This window comes from Podarcis bocagei, assembly GCF_964188305.1.
Source record: "Podarcis bocagei genome assembly, chromosome: 4".
NCBI lineage: Eukaryota > Metazoa > Chordata > Lepidosauria > Squamata > Lacertidae > Podarcis > Podarcis bocagei.
In genome coordinates this window covers 84,773,291-84,794,139 of record NC_138128.1, presented here as the reverse complement: position 1 = coordinate 84,794,139, position 20,849 = coordinate 84,773,291, and the positions used below count along the sequence as shown (strand labels likewise).

General features: G+C 42.8%; 1 protein-coding gene across 1 annotated transcript in view; it reads right to left on the bottom strand.

Annotated features, from left to right (window-relative positions):
- ZCCHC24 (zinc finger CCHC-type containing 24) overlaps nucleotides 1-20,849 on the bottom strand; it is a 113,047-nt gene that overhangs the window by 8,207 nt on the left and 83,991 nt on the right. Inside the window, exon 3 of the mRNA XM_081191352.1 lies at nucleotides 2,465-2,629. Within this exon, the coding sequence (XP_081047478.1) occupies nucleotides 2,465-2,629 (165 nt within the window). The remainder of the gene's footprint in view (nucleotides 1-2,464; nucleotides 2,630-20,849) is intronic.

Here is a 20,849-nt window from a genome sequence, read left to right as displayed (position 1 = left end):
ATGAAACTCACCCAAGTTTGTAAACCCTGGAGAATCCAGCATCACTATGAAGATTATCATGGCCAGCTTTGGTAAGCAGACTGTTAGATGGTCCACCAACAGAACTGCTATCATATCCTGTGTTTTCAACACCATATGCAGACACACAGACCTAGTGGGTTGCCTGGCAAGAATGATGGCATCATGGCAGACAGCAGCAATCCCTGCATAGTGTAGTAATGATGACTACTTGACTTGTGGTGATATAATTGCTAACAGTTATGAACCATTAAAAACCCAATTTCAAAATGTGTGGTATTTAAGGTTGAATATATCCAACAGCAGGCTTTTAAACCATGCTGAGAATCTTGCTGCCTTCTATTGTAATTGCTTAGCTCCCCCTCACATACAGAAATCTAAAATGGCAACTCTGACATGCAGGAGGAAAGGGTAAGTCGTCAAAATATACTACAATTCCCTTTCTGTATAAATATATATTCAAGGTGAGGACTACAACCCACAAGCAACTTTTTTAAAATTTATTTATTGAATTTATATACCATCCTATACCCGCCAGGTCTCATATCCTAAATTTTGTAAACAAGCCATTCATCAAAGTGTCTGGTTTTACCTAACGGCTATAGCCCTTTTGCTGAACCCCAATAATCTTGGAGAACTACACAAGGGATTTCTTTCACTCTGTTTCTGCTGTTGCTGCCAGCAAAGGAGCAGAGACTGTGCTTTGGAATGGATTCTAAATTTCTGGCATGGTGTCATCATTTGCTAGTCACACAGCCTCCAGTCTCATTTGTAATGGATCAGTTTTCATTTTGACCTACTTTAAAATAATCTGAAAGCTTTATCTGAGCACTGAAATATTTTCTGTGGCTAGGGGAGGTCTTTGCTCTGCTCTTCCAAATGACCTTTTCTTTGTACTTAATGTCATACACTTTTCCCAACATTACCTCTTACAACTGACACTCTTCCACCCTTCACCTTCCCGATTATACAAGCACAGATCCTTGTCAAGATTTAACGACTGCAATTGCATCAAGTATAACTCTCAAAGAGATTGGTAACTACACCCCACATTCTCTGCCCATGAAAGACACAAATATCATCATATTTTTTCAGTCACAGCATCCACACCGAAGTTGACTATCCTTAGGTAAAATGTCCCAATCTAGCAATGGAATTTCATACATGCAAATAATACATGTGAAAATGTATTGCAGTGCTCTCCAGTCCCCACTGAATGCAATGAATGTGTCTAATGGGATGGATAAATTATTCAAATTCTGCTCCATGTCTGTCTCCCGTGTGTTTATTCATAAGTTATTCCTCCTCATTTTCATATCGATCTGTGATGATTTTTAAAAAAAGGGAAAAACATGCATGGAAATTTGCATTATTTTTCAATGCATTTTATTATTTTCAAAAAATGCAGAGTTGTGTGCACATTTTACCCAAAGCACACATTTGGGGGGGGGGCTGTATTATACCTAAAGTTTTCAAGACATTTCGGTATACTTCGTTTAGTCAAGAACTTGCAGAAGTGCAAAAACCAAAAGATACCTGTGTTCCAATCTATACATTAATCCAGGCCAGGAAATGTGAATCAGATTGATTCATTTTAAAAATACTATATGGACAAAACAAAACTCTCCACTCTCCCTACTAATGGGAAATTCTCATCCCCCCCATCCAGATTGCACATAAGAAAGCAAAAGCAGCACATTACAATAAAAATGAGTTCACTTTTCATTTTAAAAAATAATAAATGGGGAAAGTGTGTGAATAAAATCTACTATAGGAAACCCTATAAGAATTAACAGAGTGTTATTTTAGACCCCAATGTACCATAAAAAATAATCCCAAACATTTCTTATTCTTTGACATTAACTAGAAGTAATTGTCAAATACATCTAATTGTTTTTTAAACTAAACTATGACTGGGCTCAATATCAGATAACTGAAACAACAATAAGAGGATTAAAATGTTACTTAAATTCTTGACAGTTGTTTACAATTACTTTAGATATTCTAAATAAGAAGAAAATGTCTTTTGTTTGTTTGAAAAGTTTTGTTGCTGTTGGCTTTTTTAAAAATTAAAAAGTTTCGACATTGTTTCTAACATTCTTCATGTGCTTCCCATAATAACATATGAATAAGCATTACTGGAATATACAATTTTCAGTAATCATGTAAGCACTCTTGCTCATAGTCTCAGTCTTGCTATGTCTCAGTCTATTGCATCGAAACTTACTTGGCATTTCACTTCTTCCAATATATACGTTTAATTGAGGGGAGGGAAACCTTTTCTGTCCCTGAAAGGCCTAGTGTGATAGGTGGCTGGGGCTGCAAGAGCAGCATGGGGATGCTTGCCAAAGCCCTCTTGCAAACAGCCCATGCATGCTGCACTCTGTATATTGAGTTTTTGGAGGCTCACTTGAACCATATGGAGGAGCACCTGTAACAGCCCTACCTGCTTGTGAGGATACACATTGATGTGGCACTTGATACATTCTTGTCCCATGTTGGCCCAGGAGTTTCCACTCATCCATTTTCTCTTGCACTTGGGGCATTTGTATTCACCAAAGCAGCGTTTTTTCCCCTGGTACGGTGTCAGGCCTTCTCCTTTTGGACGTGCCTAAAATGTGAAGAGGAGAGAAATAAATGTAATCATAAATGAAGCGCAGAACAGGAAGTGGCAATGGATTGCACAGTGAGTTCTGCGTGCCCAAGGAGGCTTAGGCCCTCTCCCCTTCCTGCATAGCTCAGGTTCTCAGCTACTATGCTATACCAGTGTTTCCCAAACTTGGGTCTCCAGCTGTTACTGGACTACAACTCCCATCATCCCTAGCTGGCAAGACCAGCGGTCAGGGATGATGGGAACTGTAGCCTGAAAACAGCTGGAAACTAAAGTTTGGGAAAATCTGTGCTATACCATCTATTTCATAATCTAAACATAGTAATCTAAGGAACACTCAAATAACAAAAGACAATTGAACAAAAAAGAGCAGTGAGATTTTTAAGCACCTCTACAAGTAAGAACTCCCCCCCAACATTCTCTCCCACTCTCCCAAAAAGATATCCCATCCTAGCATGACCAAGACACGGAATCCAGGGCAGGACTACATAGATAGGGGCTGGGTTGGCTCTCAGTGGCTCCCACTGAGCTGTGTGGAATAATGCAAGCTGGCTACAGTAGGCAACATGATTCCCCCGGTGTCATTTCCCCCCCCCCCTACTGTGCCACTACAACAGCTGGCATCTTGCTTATTAATAAATAGCAGAGTAAATGCAATCTTAAAATTCATTCCTTTATCCAGTACCAAAGGCCAGGTGACACTAAAACAGTGCAATCTACTTCCGAAGCATAGGGAGAAATAGAGAATGTTGGGCTTCCTTGGGAGGGAATTCCAAATATATGGTGCCACTATGAAGATGTCGCTTCCGTTTGCAGCTGTTGAAGGAAATTCCAGTATTGAATGTTCCCCGATGGGATTATATGGCCCAGACTGTTTAAGGCTTTTAATGAAAGATGGTAACCAGCACCCTGAATGGTGCCCAAATTAGTGCATCCACAGAGAGCATGTCAGTAGGAATTCCTTGTCCCAGAGGTGCTTAGCACTTTTGATTCTGTGCTTGGCTTCCTCTGTAACTACCCTCCCCTATGACGATGGACTTGCTTGTGAATGCCTTCTCTCTGCTTTCATGGGTAGTAAGCATGCAGGGAAATGCCTGCTCTCATGAGAACCCCAAGGCCCATATGGTTTTTGTTTCATGTGTTGTCATTCTATTATCCAACTCCTGGAAACTGTGAATCACGGCCCTTTGTGGGGCTGACTGTGCTATGATCCATTTATGTTGTTGTCTTCTGAGGTTGCTTAACATTCCCTGATGAAATCCTCAGTGTTTCTTAACTGTGCGGGGCACCACTTTTCTTGGTCGGCAATATGCATGCACGATGATTTGTTTTTATTTGCGATACTTCAGCTGTTTTATACATACAGATGGCCTGTTAATGAGGACGTGAGTGATGCCTTTTTCCTCACTTAGACAAATCTTTGGATTTTGCAAGACACATAACTAAACAGAATATGGGACTCCTAATTATATGAGAAAATACATTGCAGTTGTGTTGATAAAATGCATGAAGAAGATAATCCAGATTTGCATTAAAACTAGGGGTACTAATACAGACGTCTGAATAAGTAGCCTATACTAAGTACCATGCTAGCACAGCAATGTTTAGGTACTGAAACAGATGCCACAGTTGGTGTCCATTTTTACAGGGTCTCCTGCTGTCTCCTCTTTCGCTCCCCTTCTCTTGTGCCCTGCTTCTTCCATACCTTTCCCATTCCATCCTTGTTTCATCAAGCAAATGCCACACTCACACTCTGGTCATAACAAGCTCCAGAGTATTTCATAATGATGTTTCTAAACTCTCCCAACACTAAATATCAGAGTTACTGAGTAAGTTGCTCCATGACTGCTGCAGAACGAGTCTTAAGGTCCCAGCAGGCGTGAGATGGTTAAATTACAGTTAAGGCCATTTGGTTGCTTGGCAGTCTGTCGGTTCAGCTGACATGTCAGCTAGCACTGGGAATTGAAACTAGTTTTAAGAAAGAAAGAAAGAAAGAAAGAAAGAAAGAAAGAAAGAAAGAAAGAAAGAAAGAAAGAAAGAAAGAAAGAAACCGTTGGCTCAGTTTCTTCGAAATGAGTCCAAATTACAAAATGGTATTTTGACATAATGTGCATGTAAAGGTGGAGTTCCTGGCTGCAGAGGTGCTGGCAAATCTCCCGTTCCCTGATAATAGCTGACCCCGATTCCCAGATAAGATTTGTGCCTGAACTTAAATGTTTCTAAAATTATCACACACACACACTTCTCTCTCCTGGAAGCCTGTAGGGATTAACTGTCTTTCCTCAAAGGCTGTTGGTAACCCACTGTGACCTGAGCAGGCCAAAGGCCCCTTTGTTACCCATTCATGTAACTACACTTCTGTTCTGCTGGAGACATTTTATAAGGCTCCCAGAATAAATTTAAGCTTTCCGAAAGCCAAGTGGGTCCTCAGCTTTAAGAAAATCTCTGCTTTGCTCTGGGAACTTGTGCACTATATCTTGGTGTAGAGGTCCAAATAGCTCTTGGTTGTTAAAACTGTGTAGAAGGAAAAGCAGGTGTTTGGCACGAAAACCCGAACTTGGCAGGGATGGGAGATCCCATGGCCAATGGCGATAGCTCGTGCTGTGTTGTGTGTATGTGAGAACTTCAGAAAAGTACATTCAGCGTATCTGGCCCTGTTAAAGGAGGCAATGAAACAAGGTGGGTATTTCCCTTGTTTTATTGCATGGGGATAAGGAAGGCCATAAATGCACAACTTCCAATGAGGAATGCTATATTTTCCACTTAAAGGAGCCAAAAAGCTTGCCAGAAGGGTAAGTTGGGCTACTGGGGTCAGGTGGGGCTGGGCTGCAATGGGGGTGTGAGTGAAGCCAGGCAGACAGGGATCAAGTGGAAATTCTGGAGTAGCAGAATTCAAGACTACTAACTGACATGTGCCATGAGCTAAGTCAGTGTTTCCCAGTGGTCAGGGATGATGGGTATTGTAGTTCGAAAGCAGCTGGAGACCCAAGTTTGGGAAACAATGCTAAATGAAAGGATGAACAAGGCAAAAGAAGGAGAAAACAGGAAGCACAAGCAGGAGGTTCAACAGGCATAGCCAGATTCAAGTTCCTGATTTGAACTGTTGCTCATCCTTCCAGCAGCCACAGCCACTACAGCTTCTTTCTTAGCTCAAGAGCCAGATTGTGTTCTGGGCAATATTCTAAGGGCCATATGCCTGTGGTGGGGGGAAAGGAAGGACCTACTGACGAGAGAGCTTGGGGATCCACATTTGCACCCAGAATCTACCTTCCTTGGATGCCCGTGCAAGAATGCCACTTAGTGGTTTTTATTCACAATGAAGCGGTAGTATAAAATTGTTGTGAAATAAAAGTAAATAAATAATGACTTCTCCTTTGGGCAAAAATAGAAACTATTTGCAGAAGGTTGGCGACAGCACAAGAAACCCTGGACATTTCTTGTGAGTTAAAATGGGCATTTATTGGGAGCTAAAATGGGGTGTTTCCTACCCTTCTGGTGAACCATCTTCCTGGTCCCCATGGCAGGCACCCCGCTCCACATTGCCATGTTACTCTTACGCCAGGAAGACCCAGTGTGTGATCCTAGCTCTTCCCTGAGGTGCTAATTAAATCCAAGCTGAGGTGTACATGGAGAAGAGGAGCTCCTGTTCTTTATGCTGCATCTCTTTTACTTTGCTGAGAATCACCCTGCTTTAGCCAGACAATACAGATGAACCACTAATGGAGGCTTCCTAACCATGGTCCCCTCCTTTTCTTGACTGCAGCCAAGGAAGAGCTATTAAGATAAATAGTGACGTTTGCTCCTGCTCCCTCCTGCCAAGCAATAAATACTCAGTGTAAATATGGAAGGAAACATGCACATAAAAATTGCGTCTCCCTTCCATTTAATAATAATCAGCATTTTATACAGTGCTTGAAGCTACACAATATCTTGTAATCCTTGCAGGAACCAAGTATTATTATAAGGTTGGTGTTACTATTCTGATATTGCAGAGGAAGGTTTGAGTCTGAGACAGAGTGGCGTGAACAAAGTGACTTCGTGGCAAGAGACTAAATTTACACCAGGGATTTCCTGATTTGTAGTTTAGAAGTAACTGAATCTTACTTCAGCACTAATTATAGGACCAGGGCTCCCCCCCCCCCCAGCCAGAACTCACCAGAACTGGCACCTCTCAGGTGGGCTCCATTGCCATTCTAAGAGAATGAGGGAGGTGTTCAGGGTTCATGTGCCTTGGGCACAAATATTTCCACATGCCTTCTCCTTCCCTGGCACAGGAAGATTTTGCTTCTGAATTACCTTAACCACAGTTTAGTGTGTCACCAAACCCACACTGGTAGTTAATATGTGTGTCGCTCTCTGGGTTCATAGTGTGGCTATCCTTAAGTTCTCCACACTTCAGTTTCTCTAAGGACGTCTTGATCTATTTTATTACATTGTTTTTAATCCTGACCTTCATCCAAGAGGATCACGGTGACATCTCCCTCCCCCCTCCTTCCTTCTGCTACAAGCAGCACTTTAAAAACAGCGAATAGAATGAGTTTTGGACTGAACCTCCACTATAGCCATAAATTCAGTGGGTGGACAAAGATAGGCCTCTCGCATTTCTTCATTCTAAGTTTCCCTGTGTTAAAGTAGGAATCACAACCCTTGACAGAATTGTTGTGAGGATAGATAACAAAAACATTGTGAAAAATATACTCCACAACCACCCTCAACTACACATTATGCAGACTTCCAAGATTCTTCCCTTCAGGTATGTGGACATGGCGGTGCTGGTGGTTGTTTTGCATTGTGAGCTCCAAGCAGATAAACAGATGGTCTGGCTTTGGGACAAGGCAGCTTCCTTTGTTATTTTCATATACCCCACCTACCCTTTCCCCTGTCAAACCACAAATGGGCTATAATAAGATTTCTGAAGCATCTAATCTCCCCCCGCCACTCCCCTCCCCCACTTTGGTGAGTGGCCAACTGGGGCCCAACTGGTCCGTGTATCTCAAGGGACGGCTTTGCCAAGCATCTTGGCAGCATCAGGCATCATAAAGGATCTATTTGCTTCCCTTGGGACAATTCTCCAAAAGTATCCATTTGCAGAGTCTCAGTCATGCCTGGATTTGATGCTGGACTTTTACAAATGCAATAACGTGCACAAGCATCCTCTGAGGCTGGAAGGCAAATTGACCACTGAGGGTGTATCTTCTACTTCTGAAAGCTCCAGGGACAAAGCAGAGTACTGGAACATACAAGCATGTAGCCAGCAAGATGCTGGACTCACTCCACACAGAGATCTGGGTCGATGGGAATATTTAATAAGCAAATGCTTATCCCTCAAACGTCAGAATAAAATAAACGAATGATTTGAATTGCTGGATGACTGCTGGATAAATCCCCTGTGTACAAACACTGTCTTGAAATGTGACCATTTGCCACAGCATGAAGTTCAGTTGTCAAATGCTAATGGGATAAATGATAGGCTCCCCAAATCATGACAGATGTGTGGTCATCTCCAAAAGCAGTGGCGCCATCTCTCCTCTTCCTTTCTCTCTCCCGTAATATTTTGTATTGGGATCATGATGCATGATATCTCACCCACCTACCCACCTACACCAACTATACATTTTTTCACCCTACATGTTTTCGTGCAGGCTTCCTCAACCTTGGGCCTCCAGATGTTTTGAGACTACAATTCCCATCATCTCTGACCACTGGTCCTGCTAGCTAGGGAACATAGGAGTTGTAGGCCAAAAACATCTGGAGGGCCGAAGTTGAGGAAGCCTGTTTTAGTGGAACATCGTCTTCCGTGGTTTCGTGGGTGCAAAAGATTCTATGTCATCCATGGAAAAGAACCCATGCAGTCTTGAACTGGGAGAAGGAGACATTGGGGTGTTAAGCTTTGAACCTCTGCCTATGCTGAAGCCACATGTGTGTAAACATATGCAAATATTAGAAGACACCAATAAGCCTCCTGTGACCTTTTTCCGAAGGGGACCAAGCCCACGAAAGTGCTGTACCCCTGAAATTTCTTAAGAGAATAGAGGTGTGCATATAACAGCTTAGTAAGGCAAAAATGTGTGACACAACATTGTGTTGAGGGTTTGCAACCCCTACACCACTTCACTGGCTGCACCATGAAAAATCTTAAGATGATGACCTCATAGCAAGCAATTTGTCCTGTGAAATACTAAGGGGAAGAGTGGAGGAAGAGATATTTTAACTGCGGTTGTGTGGTGAATGTAACTTGCAGAACCTGTCTTAGATTACCATATAAATAAGAACAAACCAGTCTATTAAAAGCAGCATTAATGTAACAAAAGAATATTAGTTTAAACTACTTTAAAACATTTGTTGGGAAAGCTATTACACTGCCACTTCAAGTCTAGTACGATTATGGTCTTGCAGGAGTCCCTTAAGAGGATATTCCACAGCTAGGGCACCATAACAGAAAGACTGCCTGGGCAGCCAATGATTTAAGTAGCTGAAAAGAAAGCACGGCAGCAGAGATCCTTTGGAAGTTCTTAGACTGTAGGGCAGCTCACAAAGGAGAAAAAGTTCTCTTGAATACTGGCTGCAGAAATTTTAATCTATTAGGGCGGCTTTCAATTTTGTTTTACTCAGATATGGTTGGCATCTGTCTATCTTGGGAGACAGTGGAATAGTGCACTTTCGGAGACAAAGTCACACTGTTGATGAGTAGATCCACTGAAATCAATGAACATTCGGTCTATAGTTACCGGTAAGTGGGTCTACTCTGAGTAACACTCAGTTGAATACCACCTTTAGGATTTCAGTGGGTTTTCCTGGTGGTGTTGATTGCATTAATTAAAAGGTATTTAGATACAAATATTTGATCATATTCCCTATGTGATTCACAAGAAAGAATAAAACAACATAGTAACTACGAACAGAATATAATACAGCAGAAAGGCCACAAGTTCACAAAATGCGCATAAAACAGCAATTTTAAAATTGTATTTAAAAAGTGTTTGGGGGGGAAATGGTTTTGCCTGGCAAAAAAAATATTAAAAAGGCACCAGGTGAACCTCTTTGGAGATAGTATTGTGTTATTGGGGAGCCATCAATAAGAAGGCCCTCTCACTCGTAGCCACTTGCCTCAATCCAGATGATGGGGGCACCAGAACAAGGCCCTTCTCTGAATATCTTAATATAATTTGGAAACATTATCCCAAAAGTTGTTTCAGAAGGGGGGGAAATATACATCTCTCTTTTTCTACAATGATGACTGAGTGGCACGATTTAGCAGTGCTAATCAGGAATTGCTAACACATGTTTCCAGATGCTGATTAAAGCTGCAAGAGATGAACTACTCAGGAGCCTATAAACCTAAAGCACTGGCTTGGCAGATGCCTCAGTATTCAAATTAAGACCTGTGCTACAAATCTTGCAAATGCCTTGGCCACAATATTTTGGAAATAATCTATGTAGTATTTAATTGGGCTGATCATTAGGCCCATTTGAGGGTGAAATACATAAATGCCAAAGCTGGGATTCTACTCACTATGCCAGCAGAAATGTCAAGAGAGCTGTTTCCCAATGCTTCAGTCAATGTGAAATGTCAGGAAATAGGTTGTTTTGACAGTACACAGGAATATTTTTGACAGCACCCTGTTCCATTACATCAGGGGTGGCTAACCCATTTCATGGCTTTATGCTAATGTGGGCATGGTCACAGCTAAACATTTGGTGTGATCAAGCTGGAAAGCGGACGTTGCCAAAGCAGAAAATAAATGCCACTTTACATGCTGAACCATAGAATCACAGAACTGTACAGTTGGAAGGGACCACGGTGGTCATCTAGTCCAATCCCCTGCAATGCAGGAATCTTTTGCTTACGTGGGGCTTGAACCCACAACACTGAGATTAAGAGACTCTTGCTCTGCCAACTGAGCTATGTATCACAGCATATAGATAACACTGCATGACTAGGAAGAACCAGTATGGACCCTCCCCCAATTTCATCAAGTTATGTTTTCCCTAAGACAAGCCCCCTGTGAATTGGTTTGTTCACCCTCACAAGACCATCAATTCAGGTGTGTTACAAAGTCCTCCCGCAGCATGCTTTTATTACTAAGTGGTGAAGTGCTGGCTGCAATGCTTGTCCCACTATGATGCCGTTGGTAGCACTCAGGACAAATTGCTGAAGATCATTGGTCTTCAGTTGCTGACAGCATTGCAGGAAACTACTAATATTATTAATAACACTACCATTTTAACAACATGGATCTAAAAACTTGGGGAAAGGGAAGTGAGTTTTCTTGAGTTGTTCTGCTGTTGTAGAGAGGGGTCTTGAATATGTTATGGCAGCTTTTGGAAAGGTGGAAACGGCTGTGGAATAACCACCAAATAATAGGCGGCATAATTTTCCCAGCATAAGCCCCCACTCGGACAAGTGATGGCCCAGGAAATAGATAGGCACCACATGTTCCCAGATGTGTGCCCCAGGATCTCTTGCAACCATGTGCATTGCTTTACTTTCTAAGACTAGGGATTCAATAAATGCCTTTAACAATTGGTAAGTGGCCAGCCTCTCTTTTAGAGCAAGACAGAGATCTACGTTATAATTGTACTTATTCAAGTAATGTTAATAATTGTACTTATCCAAAATACTTGGTTCCTGTTTTAATCATTCTGTTGACTGTATGCCCAAGGACCACTTAGAGACGGAATCATTTTAGACTTCTTTTTGAAGTAGTTAATCTTTTTGGAACCATTCTTGAAAAGGAAAGGAAAATCACTGCGATAAGAAGCACGGTTGTATTCAAAGGTAAAAAAAAAATTCTGCTACAAGCTGGCCTTCTTAAGATATTTCAAAGCAAAGTGTCCATCTGTTACCAGACAAATAACTTGTCATAGAGTGGCAGGGTAGATTTAGAGGCAATGTAATTCTGCATTTAATTTTGCAAGTTATTAAGCAGCAGCAGCACAAGGTAAAACAAATCAATACATAAAAATCAATAGATAAAATCAATAGCATTTTACAATCTAAAATATCAACTAAAATATTTCAACGCATAATCTCTAGATGTACCGAGTTATGGCCTTGAAGATAAAGATGGTGCATAGAATTTACTGAATTTTTAATAGTCATGCTGCAAGTTATTAAATTTTTACTTAAGTGGAATGGGTGGAAAATACGGTAATTTATACAACACGTACATTGAATCAGCTGGGTCTGCTTCTCATTCAGCTGTAGAAACTCAAATGGCTATAACCAAACAATCTCAGCAACAAACAAGATGGTGACAAAGCCCTCTGAAACACCTCACAACACAAAAGCCAGCGTGGTTTAGTGGTTGGAGTGTTAGACTAGGACCTGGGAGCTCAAGGTCCAAATCCCACTAAACCACTACTCATTGGGTGATCTTGGGCCAATCGCAGTAGAGGACAGTGTGATATGGCAGCAATGTTCACCTGACCTCCTAACCATTGAGTCACCATTGGTTACCATGAAGAAAAAGAGGATGAAGTAGGAGTGGCAGGGAGGCCACTGTGGTGCAAACACACTGGCGGGAGCACTGCAATGGCTCCAATGATGTGTTTACACTACGCTGAGCTCCCTGCTGCCTCATCCTCTCCTTCCCAGTAAGGAGAAGGAGGTTCACTGTCCCTTTGCCTAACCTGCTTCACAGTACCATTGTGAGAATAAAATGGAGGAGAAAGACGTATGCCACCTTGATGTTCTTGAGGGAAAGTTGGCATATAAACTCAATAATAAAATAAAATGTTTGAAGAGGCACCATACCAAAGTTTCTTGTCTAAGGCAGAAGTCTGGTCTTTCTTGTGGATTTTTGGCTGGCATGCCAAAAAAATATTAATCTGTAAACTCAAACAGGATCACCCGCATGCAAGTTCTCAGGTGTGTGTGAGAGAGAGATTGGGAGACAGAAATGGAGGGCATATTCAGGGCTGTTTGCAGCCATGTTCAAAAGAATTAAAATTTGAGCACATTATTCTAAACATAAGGACTAGAAACTTCAACTTTGTCCTTTTGTTAGAGAGAGAGAGAGAGAGAGAGAGAGAGAGAGAGAGAGAGAGCGCGCGAGCCAGGATTACCCAGAAATTGAATTTTGTACATAGTGCCATGTACTATCTGCACTTTTCCCATGTTGCAGTAGAATCATGGTGCATTGTTGGAAAACCAGTGAGTGCTGGGCTGCTCTGGTTGTAGATTTAGCAGCAAAGCAGCAGGGTTACCCCTTCCAGCTGGATCTAGTCTTCGGGTTTCAGCTGCTAAGAAACAGAGAAAGGAAATGGAGACCAGATGAGCAATCTCCCCCATGCCTCCTTTTTTCTCTCTCCCTGAGATGATACATGAAAATACCAATTGAGTCGGTCAGCCTGCTTTAAATCATAGCAGGTTAAAAAAAAAAGCCTAAAAAACTAAAAAAGAAAATGCTTGCTGTGAACAGCCCAAGTATGAAAAATGATTTGGCCTGCCCCCAGCAGATTTAGAGGCAAAACATACACCATCAGCAGCCTCATGTGATGTATCTATTGCTGGGCTGTGTGACCAAGCTGCAAGTTTCTGTTTTGTGTGTGTGCGTGTAAAATCTTCAAATGTTTTCCCATCTGAAAAAACTTCTTGCACATCCAAAATTCACATGCCAGGGAGAATGCTAGCCTAGCCTATTATTTTCAAGCAATTGTCTTGTTGTTTGTGACTGCAACTCCCCTCCTGCACAGCAACAGCAGACTTTTTGTGTTGGTGTGTGCATGCCCGTGTGGGGGGTGGTTACTACAGGTGTGTAAAATCATTCCTTTTATTTTTACAGATATTTCTGCCCTCCTGTATACTGGTTGGCATTGCAAAAACAGATAGTTGAATTTTAAGCATGTTGTGGGCGGATGTTATCTGGGCCTTTTTGCTGTGTTGCTGCATTGCGGCCAAGGTTTGTCTTAGCATGCTTTCAGGAGTCAAGGATAAGTTCTGCGCCAGACAATAGGACCTGCATGTCTATGACTCACTTTAGCCTTTTTACCACATTCACATATAGTAATGGGCACAACCACATTCCCAACAATTAATTCCTGTCTTGCTCTGAAATAGTTTGCAGTGCAGATAATGGAAGCATAAAGTCAAAGTTATCCTCACAATACTTTCTCTGTATCCATTTCCCCTCCAACTCACACATATTCTGCCCTAGACACTAGCTGAATGACATTTGCATGCTCTCACACGCATATGACAATCACATGCAGACAATCTAACAAGTGACTGTGCTGCTTATGCTTTTCTCTGTCCCTAAGCCCAGGGCACTGATTCTTTTTAACCTCTGAAGTTGGGGTGCTTATAGGCATTCCATAGCAGCACACAGGGTGAGCCAATGGCTAAAGAGGTACCCTTTCAAAATACTGAAACCGGAGCTCTTGCACTAGCGCACGGCTGTCCAGCTTCCAAGAGACTGTGATCTGCAACCACTGTGATCTATTGTTGCAACCACTGGCAGTGATCTATTGTTGAGCTTTTTTTTAGGGAAGTCAAAGTTGTTGGGCTTTTTTTTGGGGGGGGGGAGAATCCTGCAATTGACCAGGACATTGACCGGTAGATCACAATCAACCTGTTGGACAGCCCGGCACTAGAGGTTTTGAGCACTGTTCTGTGCCATCTTCTTTCCACATCTCTCACCTGCAGTAGTGTAGATACTCCCACCCTGGCTCTCAACCAGAGGAACCTTATGTCTACTATTGTGGGCTCTCACTCCACATGGAAGCCAGTAACTTCCCTTCCATACTCTCCAATCAAGCAACATCCGGGGGGGGGGGGCCACAAACAAGGTCTTGAGGGTACTGTCCTTGGCCTCATGGTGAGCTCCAAAGGTAAATTTATTGGTGCTTAAAGCCACGTTGTAACTGTCACCGCTTCTTCTGAACCAACACTTCATGTCAGCATAGTAATGCTACATTGTTGGCAAAGCACCAGTTGATAGCATGTCTCTTCAGTTCTCTTCCCAAATTACTGAAGTAAGCAATAATATGAGCTGTGAGCCAGGGTGTCTGTAGTTCATATCTTAGCTCAACCACAATCTGGCTGGGAGTCCTAGGTGAAGCACTATTCCCTTAGCCTCAACTACCAAATGCAAAATGGGAACAATGCAGTTTTGTTTGCAAATATTACTTGTGTTAATGCATGAGAAAACTATATGAAGCTGCTTTCTGATGAGTTGAACCTTTGGTCCATTCCCCCCACCAATATCTATGCTGTCTGGCAGTGGCCCTCCAAGTTCTCAGGCACAAGATTTTCCCCAGCTCTACCTGACCCCACTTTCACAGGAAATACCAAAGATTCAACCTGGGGTGTTCTGCATGGAAAGCATTTCATGGTCCTCCACTATGATATAGCCTTTCCGCATTGTGTTTTGAACACTTGAAAAGTGCCACAGAAATGGTCTGTGTTACGTATGGAGAAGCACTCGCCACTCAACACAGGCAGTCCAAATCTCTAGATAAGGATGGATGGATGGATGGACAGATGATAGATAGATAGATAGATAGATAGATAGATAGATGATAGATATAGATAGATAAATAAAGTGCATTATCAAGTCAGCATCTGGCTTTAGAAGAAGATGCCATTCCCCCAGCGTCATAAATGTGGTCACTTTCTGTATTGGGTTGACCCTCGGCTTCAGGGAGTGGTTCTGCATAGTCCTGAAATGAAGAAATGTACATCAAATTGGGGATGGTCCCTCCAATTGGCTTGCTCTCAGACTTTTTGCTGCCAGCTACACTTTCTGCTTTGGATAAAGAGAGGGCTTTGTTTCCTAAGCTTGTCATACGTCTGCTTTATACAAGCACTGGGTTCTGTTTACTGTGAATGATGTAGCAAAGTTCTAAAATGACAAGGAATGGTAACTTGGCCGCAGGTACCTTTCTGTCCCGAGGGAGCCTGCAAGGTTCACTCTTTGTTGGTGATCTTCCCTGGTTACACTGTTGCTATGGTTGTAATGATATCACCCCCAAACCAGCAAGGAAGATCTGCCCACACAATGAAGCAACTAATGCTGCGGGCCACTGATGCAGCTATGCATCTGCAACAATGTGCAGATTATATGCATTGACTCCCACAGAGATGGCTGAATGAATCTCATTATGAATTAGGCATCCTTCGCCAGGCAGTCAGGGCACTTGATTGAACACACGGAGTGCCTTACATTGAACCAAAGGCCCTTTCCAACCTAACCCAGCAGCACTTCAATATGTCAACGGTGATAATCAAAACCCTGGGACTGAACTTGAGCCAGTGTGGTGTAGTGGTTAAGAGTGGTAGTCACGTAATCTGGGTAACCGGGTTCGCGTCTCCGTTCCTCCACATGCAGCTGCTGGGTGACCTTGGGCTAGTCACACTTCTTTGAAGTCTCTCAGCCCCACTCACCTCACAGAGTGTTTGTTGTGGGGGAGGAAGGGAAAGGAGATTGTTAGCCGCTTTGAGACTCCTGAAGGGGAGTGAAAGGCGGGATATCAAATCCAAACTCTTCTTCTTCTACTACTTGCAGCCCACTGAGCAGGGGTAGAAAAATACCAATTTGTCTATTTTGGGTTGTCCCAGTTTCTCATTTTTCCACCCTTAATTTCAGTTGTTTGCATCACTGCTGCCACCCCCCCAACAAGTCCTCATGAAAATCCAGCATAACTTTATTGCGGAGTTCTCCTTATATAAATCTCTTCAAATGCAGACCCAACTTTCACCTTATAAAATACATTTTATCAGTGCTTCTTTTTCCTATAAAAATAGGTGCTGTTACTCACCATGAAATTGTTACAGTAAGTGTCGCACTTTTAAACAAACAAACAAACAAACAAAAGTGCCGGTACTGTGTACCCTTGAGTATGCACATGACGTATATGTATTTTTGCACACATTTTCTTTACTGGAAAACTGCATTGCAAAATTCAGAGAAGAGAGAATTTCAAAGTGTGGTGCTCTGTATGGGTCGACATCCTGTTTCACAAAGTATGTAAGCTTAAGGGTATCAAAAAATAGTAGAGCTGGAAGAGATCCTGAGGGCCATCTGGTCTAACCCCCTGCTATGCATGAATCTGAACTAAAAGGCAAAAAAAAAAAAAAGGTAAAGGACCCCTGGACGGTCAAGTCCAGTCAAAGGTGACTATGGGGTGAGGCACTTATCTCGCTTTCAGGCCGAGGGAGCCGGTGTTTGTCCACAGACAGCTTTCCAGGTCATGTTGCCAGCATGACTAAACCGCCTCTGGCGCAACGGAACACCGTAATGGAAACCAGAGCACATGGAAATGCGGTTTACCTTCCTGCCACAGCAGTACCTGTTTATCTACTTGCACTGGCATGTTGAAGAACTACTAGGTTGGCTGAAGCTGGGACAGAGCAATGGGAGCTCACCCCGTCACGGGGATTTGAACCGCCGACCTTCTGATCGGCAAGCCCAAGAGGCTCAGTGGTTTACACTACAATGCCACCTGCGTCCCTCAGGAATCTCAACTAAAGCATCCATGACAGATTGCCATCCAACCTCTGCTTAAAAACCTCCAATGAAGAAATCCCAGGTACATCACCACTGTGACAAACACATTTGAAGAACACTCCCTTTCCCCCATGGCAGCAATCAGGGCCAACTTCAAAAATCTATTTATCCCCCACTTAGCACAACAGATGATGTTAATCCTGTCACAATTGCACAGAAGAAAGAACAGCATATTCTAAGACTTGATATTGATTGTGACACCTACTAGCTAGTCAAGAACATGGCGAACTTTCTTGATAGGGCTGAGGAGAGCAGGAGGACAACAGTTGGCTTCAGCCATCCAATGTTTTTACAGAGGTGTTTTTGTTTTTTAGTTTTTTAAAAAAGGGTTCCAGCTGTACTTTAAACTTAATCCACTTAAACTTGTTTCATGATAAGTGATTACAGCTCCCCTTCTGTTTCCTCTCCTCCTCCTTGAAACTCAAAAGCAACGGTCAAATGAATACATAATTAAAATTCCAACCAATATTTGCAAGATGGAAATAGATGTCAGGGTCTTGATTCAGGAATGTCATGGTCTAGAGCTGCAACTGAGCTCTAGTCTCAAAACCCTTCTCCCGGCACAGTGTGGTACAGTGCTTAGAGTCCTGGACTAGGACTGGGGGAGATTCTGGGTTCAAATTTCTACTCAGACCACGAAGCGCTCACTGAGTGACCTTCAGTCAGTCCTTGGGGCTGCATGTTTGGGTATGACCTGTGGCAGGGCCTTTGCAGGGGCCATTGTGGAATGCTGAATCCCATCCCTCATTACTGATATTCAGGAGGCATTTGAAAAAAATCCTATTTACCCAGGCATTTGATGGCTGAAGGGTTCCTAGCAACCCTGAGATCACTGAATGAGATAATGTTTTTAGCTGCTTTCAGAATGCTTTTTGAAAAATGGTTGTGGATGAGTTTGCTGCCCTGGGCTCCTTTGAGAGAAAGGGTGGGATATAAATTCAATAATTAATAATAATAATAATAATTTTAGTACACATTACAGGACCGGGGAATGCCACTGCCAAAATTGGAAAAGTGCAAACTACAAAGGATGGGTTTGTTTCAGTTTGTGGATTGTTTTAGAAAGTGTGGATTAGGTGAGTTTGGCTTTAAATGCGGATTGAATTGAATTACCCCACCTTCCCTAACAAGTTCCAGGGTCAGCAGGGGACCCTTGCTGGAGGGTGGACCTCAGGAGAAGCCCAGAAAATGCAAATCCCTGGGATTAGCTCTGACTTCAGCTTGCCAAGTTGAGTTTAAAACAACGACAACACCCTGTTTATATATCACAGATCAGTATGCGGAGAAATAAGCTGTCATACATATTTAACATGAAGGATCATGCGATCTTTTTATTTGGTCTGCTATCTTATTGTTGCTCGGTTGCCTGCCCAAGTGATAAGGGTCTCATGGCTGCAGTGATAAGAGTGAAAATATGACGGCAAAAATGTGAAAGACAATGCAAAGGAAACCCACACACCACCAGCTGCCAATGCAATCTCTTCCACTATTAGCTGACACCAGGCTATAGATGTGCACACCTCCTGCACAACTTTCCCTTTTGTTTACAATTGGGTGCTGTGAGTTGAGTGCTGAAGAAGCGCATGCACAGGCACCTCTGGCTCGTTTCCCAGTGACGCAAGCCAGAGACATGGTAGACAAGCGGTATCACAGGCACCTGGGCAGTGTCATCAGCAGTTGGCTCATGGCACTTGATAGCAAAACTCAAAGGGAAATATTAGGCTTTATCTACATCTACTGCCTGCACAACTTTCCTACACAATATGCCTTCTGGATATGAACTGGGGTGGTGGCAAATCATACCATGCAAATTTGCTCTGTCCCTGCATCTTCTTCTTGTCAAATTCAAGAGGTTTTGAACTGGAGACCCAGGTGACATCTCAGTGGATTATTCTCCCATGGAAACTTGCCCATTAGGGGTTGGTTGATACAATAAAGTTCCACCTGGTCTTGTAAACCTTTTCGGCTCCTCAGTCTGAGCTATTTATCACTTTGGTACTTCCTGTCCTTGTTTACCAGTATAGCTGCCTGCCTGCTTGATAACCACTTGCCTCCAGTCTACTACCGTGACAATAACCTACTAATGTAGTTCGCAGTGCCAAGACCCTTCCCAGTTCCTGCCTCTGAGTTACAATGAGGCCATTTATTCTAACTCGACGCTAGAAGCAGAAAACAAGCTCGTGAGCACGAAGGATCTTGTCCCCTCCTAGAAAAAAATAATGTTATACCTGACAGAGAACAGGCCACTGGAAACTGTCATCATGAGATGCCATTTCTCTTTTAATGTCTGCAGAGGTACCAGAAGCAGTCCTGTTGTTCATGTGAATGCTATGCAGAGTGTTGTTGAAAGACTCTGCAAAGCTCCCTGCAGCAATAGCAAATCAGAAAGATACCAGGGATGGGGGCGAAGGAGCAGACAGTTGGAGGGATGAAAGGTTACGTCTACCTCCTGTTTTGCTCTTCTTCCTATCCCACTTTCCCCTTTTCATTTTCCACATCCTACTCTCTGAATCAGAAACAAAGGCCAGGTGTTTGCCCTGTATTGCTCTGCCAGTCTTAATGGAGTCACACAGGGAGTTGATTTGCACCCCAGATATTAGTGCACCCCTTTCCCCCGTTGAAATCAACCCCCCATCTTCCACCAGCTGTCACATCAATAGAACTCTTATTCCACTGGAATGCTCTGGCCTATCAGGGGTAGGTGCTGGTAATACAAGTGGTAATAATATGACTGTAGATAGGATCTCTGGCCTAAGGTGGACAGGTTGCATCAGGAGTGAGAAAGGCTCATTGGGAGCCACATTCTCTCACTGGTAGCCTTCTGGGCACTGCATGTTGGTTGCGGGTGGGGCCAGAGGCAAAAGTGGGGAGGGGTGCAATGGGTGTGACTCATTCAAAAGCCAGAGGTTTGTCCCCCAAGCTGGAGGCCTCTCCCTACCCCCCTTGGACTACATGGCTATCTGGAGGAAGGTAGAATGAGTCTTGCCTTCAGAAATTCTTGAGAAAGAAAAATAACAGTTACTTCTTCTTTTTTCAGCTAGAGGTCTCTTTTTTCCCTTTAAACTATAGAATCAAAGAGAGTCAGTGAGTTCAGAGCCTTGCCTCAAAACCAGATAACTTGTTCATCATATGAAATGCCTGAAGGCACATCACTGCAACTCATCAGGTTTGGCCTGATAGAACTGCCTGGATCCAAGGCCACCCAGGAATCCTGTGTAAGCTGCCTTGAGGCATTTGAAGGAGTAGTGAGGTATGTATGTATGTATGTATGAATGAATGAATGAATAAATAAATAAATAAATATGAAATACATTTCCAATCTGCTGTAGCTCATTTTTATAAACCCAATGGTTTTATTTTGGTTAGCATTAATACATGTATATCGAGAAAAGATTCAGCAGATTCACTAAGTGTAGCACAAGAATCATGTATATAATATGCGATAAATATAAATTGATTCTAATGGCAAACATGATCCACTGTGACAGCAAAGACAGGAGTAAAGACAAGGGAAAGGACACATGCTGCTTGCTCTCTCAGTTTTTCTTACCACTTGAGGCCCAAGGAGAATTACATCTGAATCCAATCCGGTATCATACCCTATCATCTGCTGAATTATTGGAACAACAATACCGAATCTCTCTCAATGGGTGATATGAAGTCGTGTAAGTGTAAGAGTCTCGACACATGAACTTCCTCAGTCTGCTCCA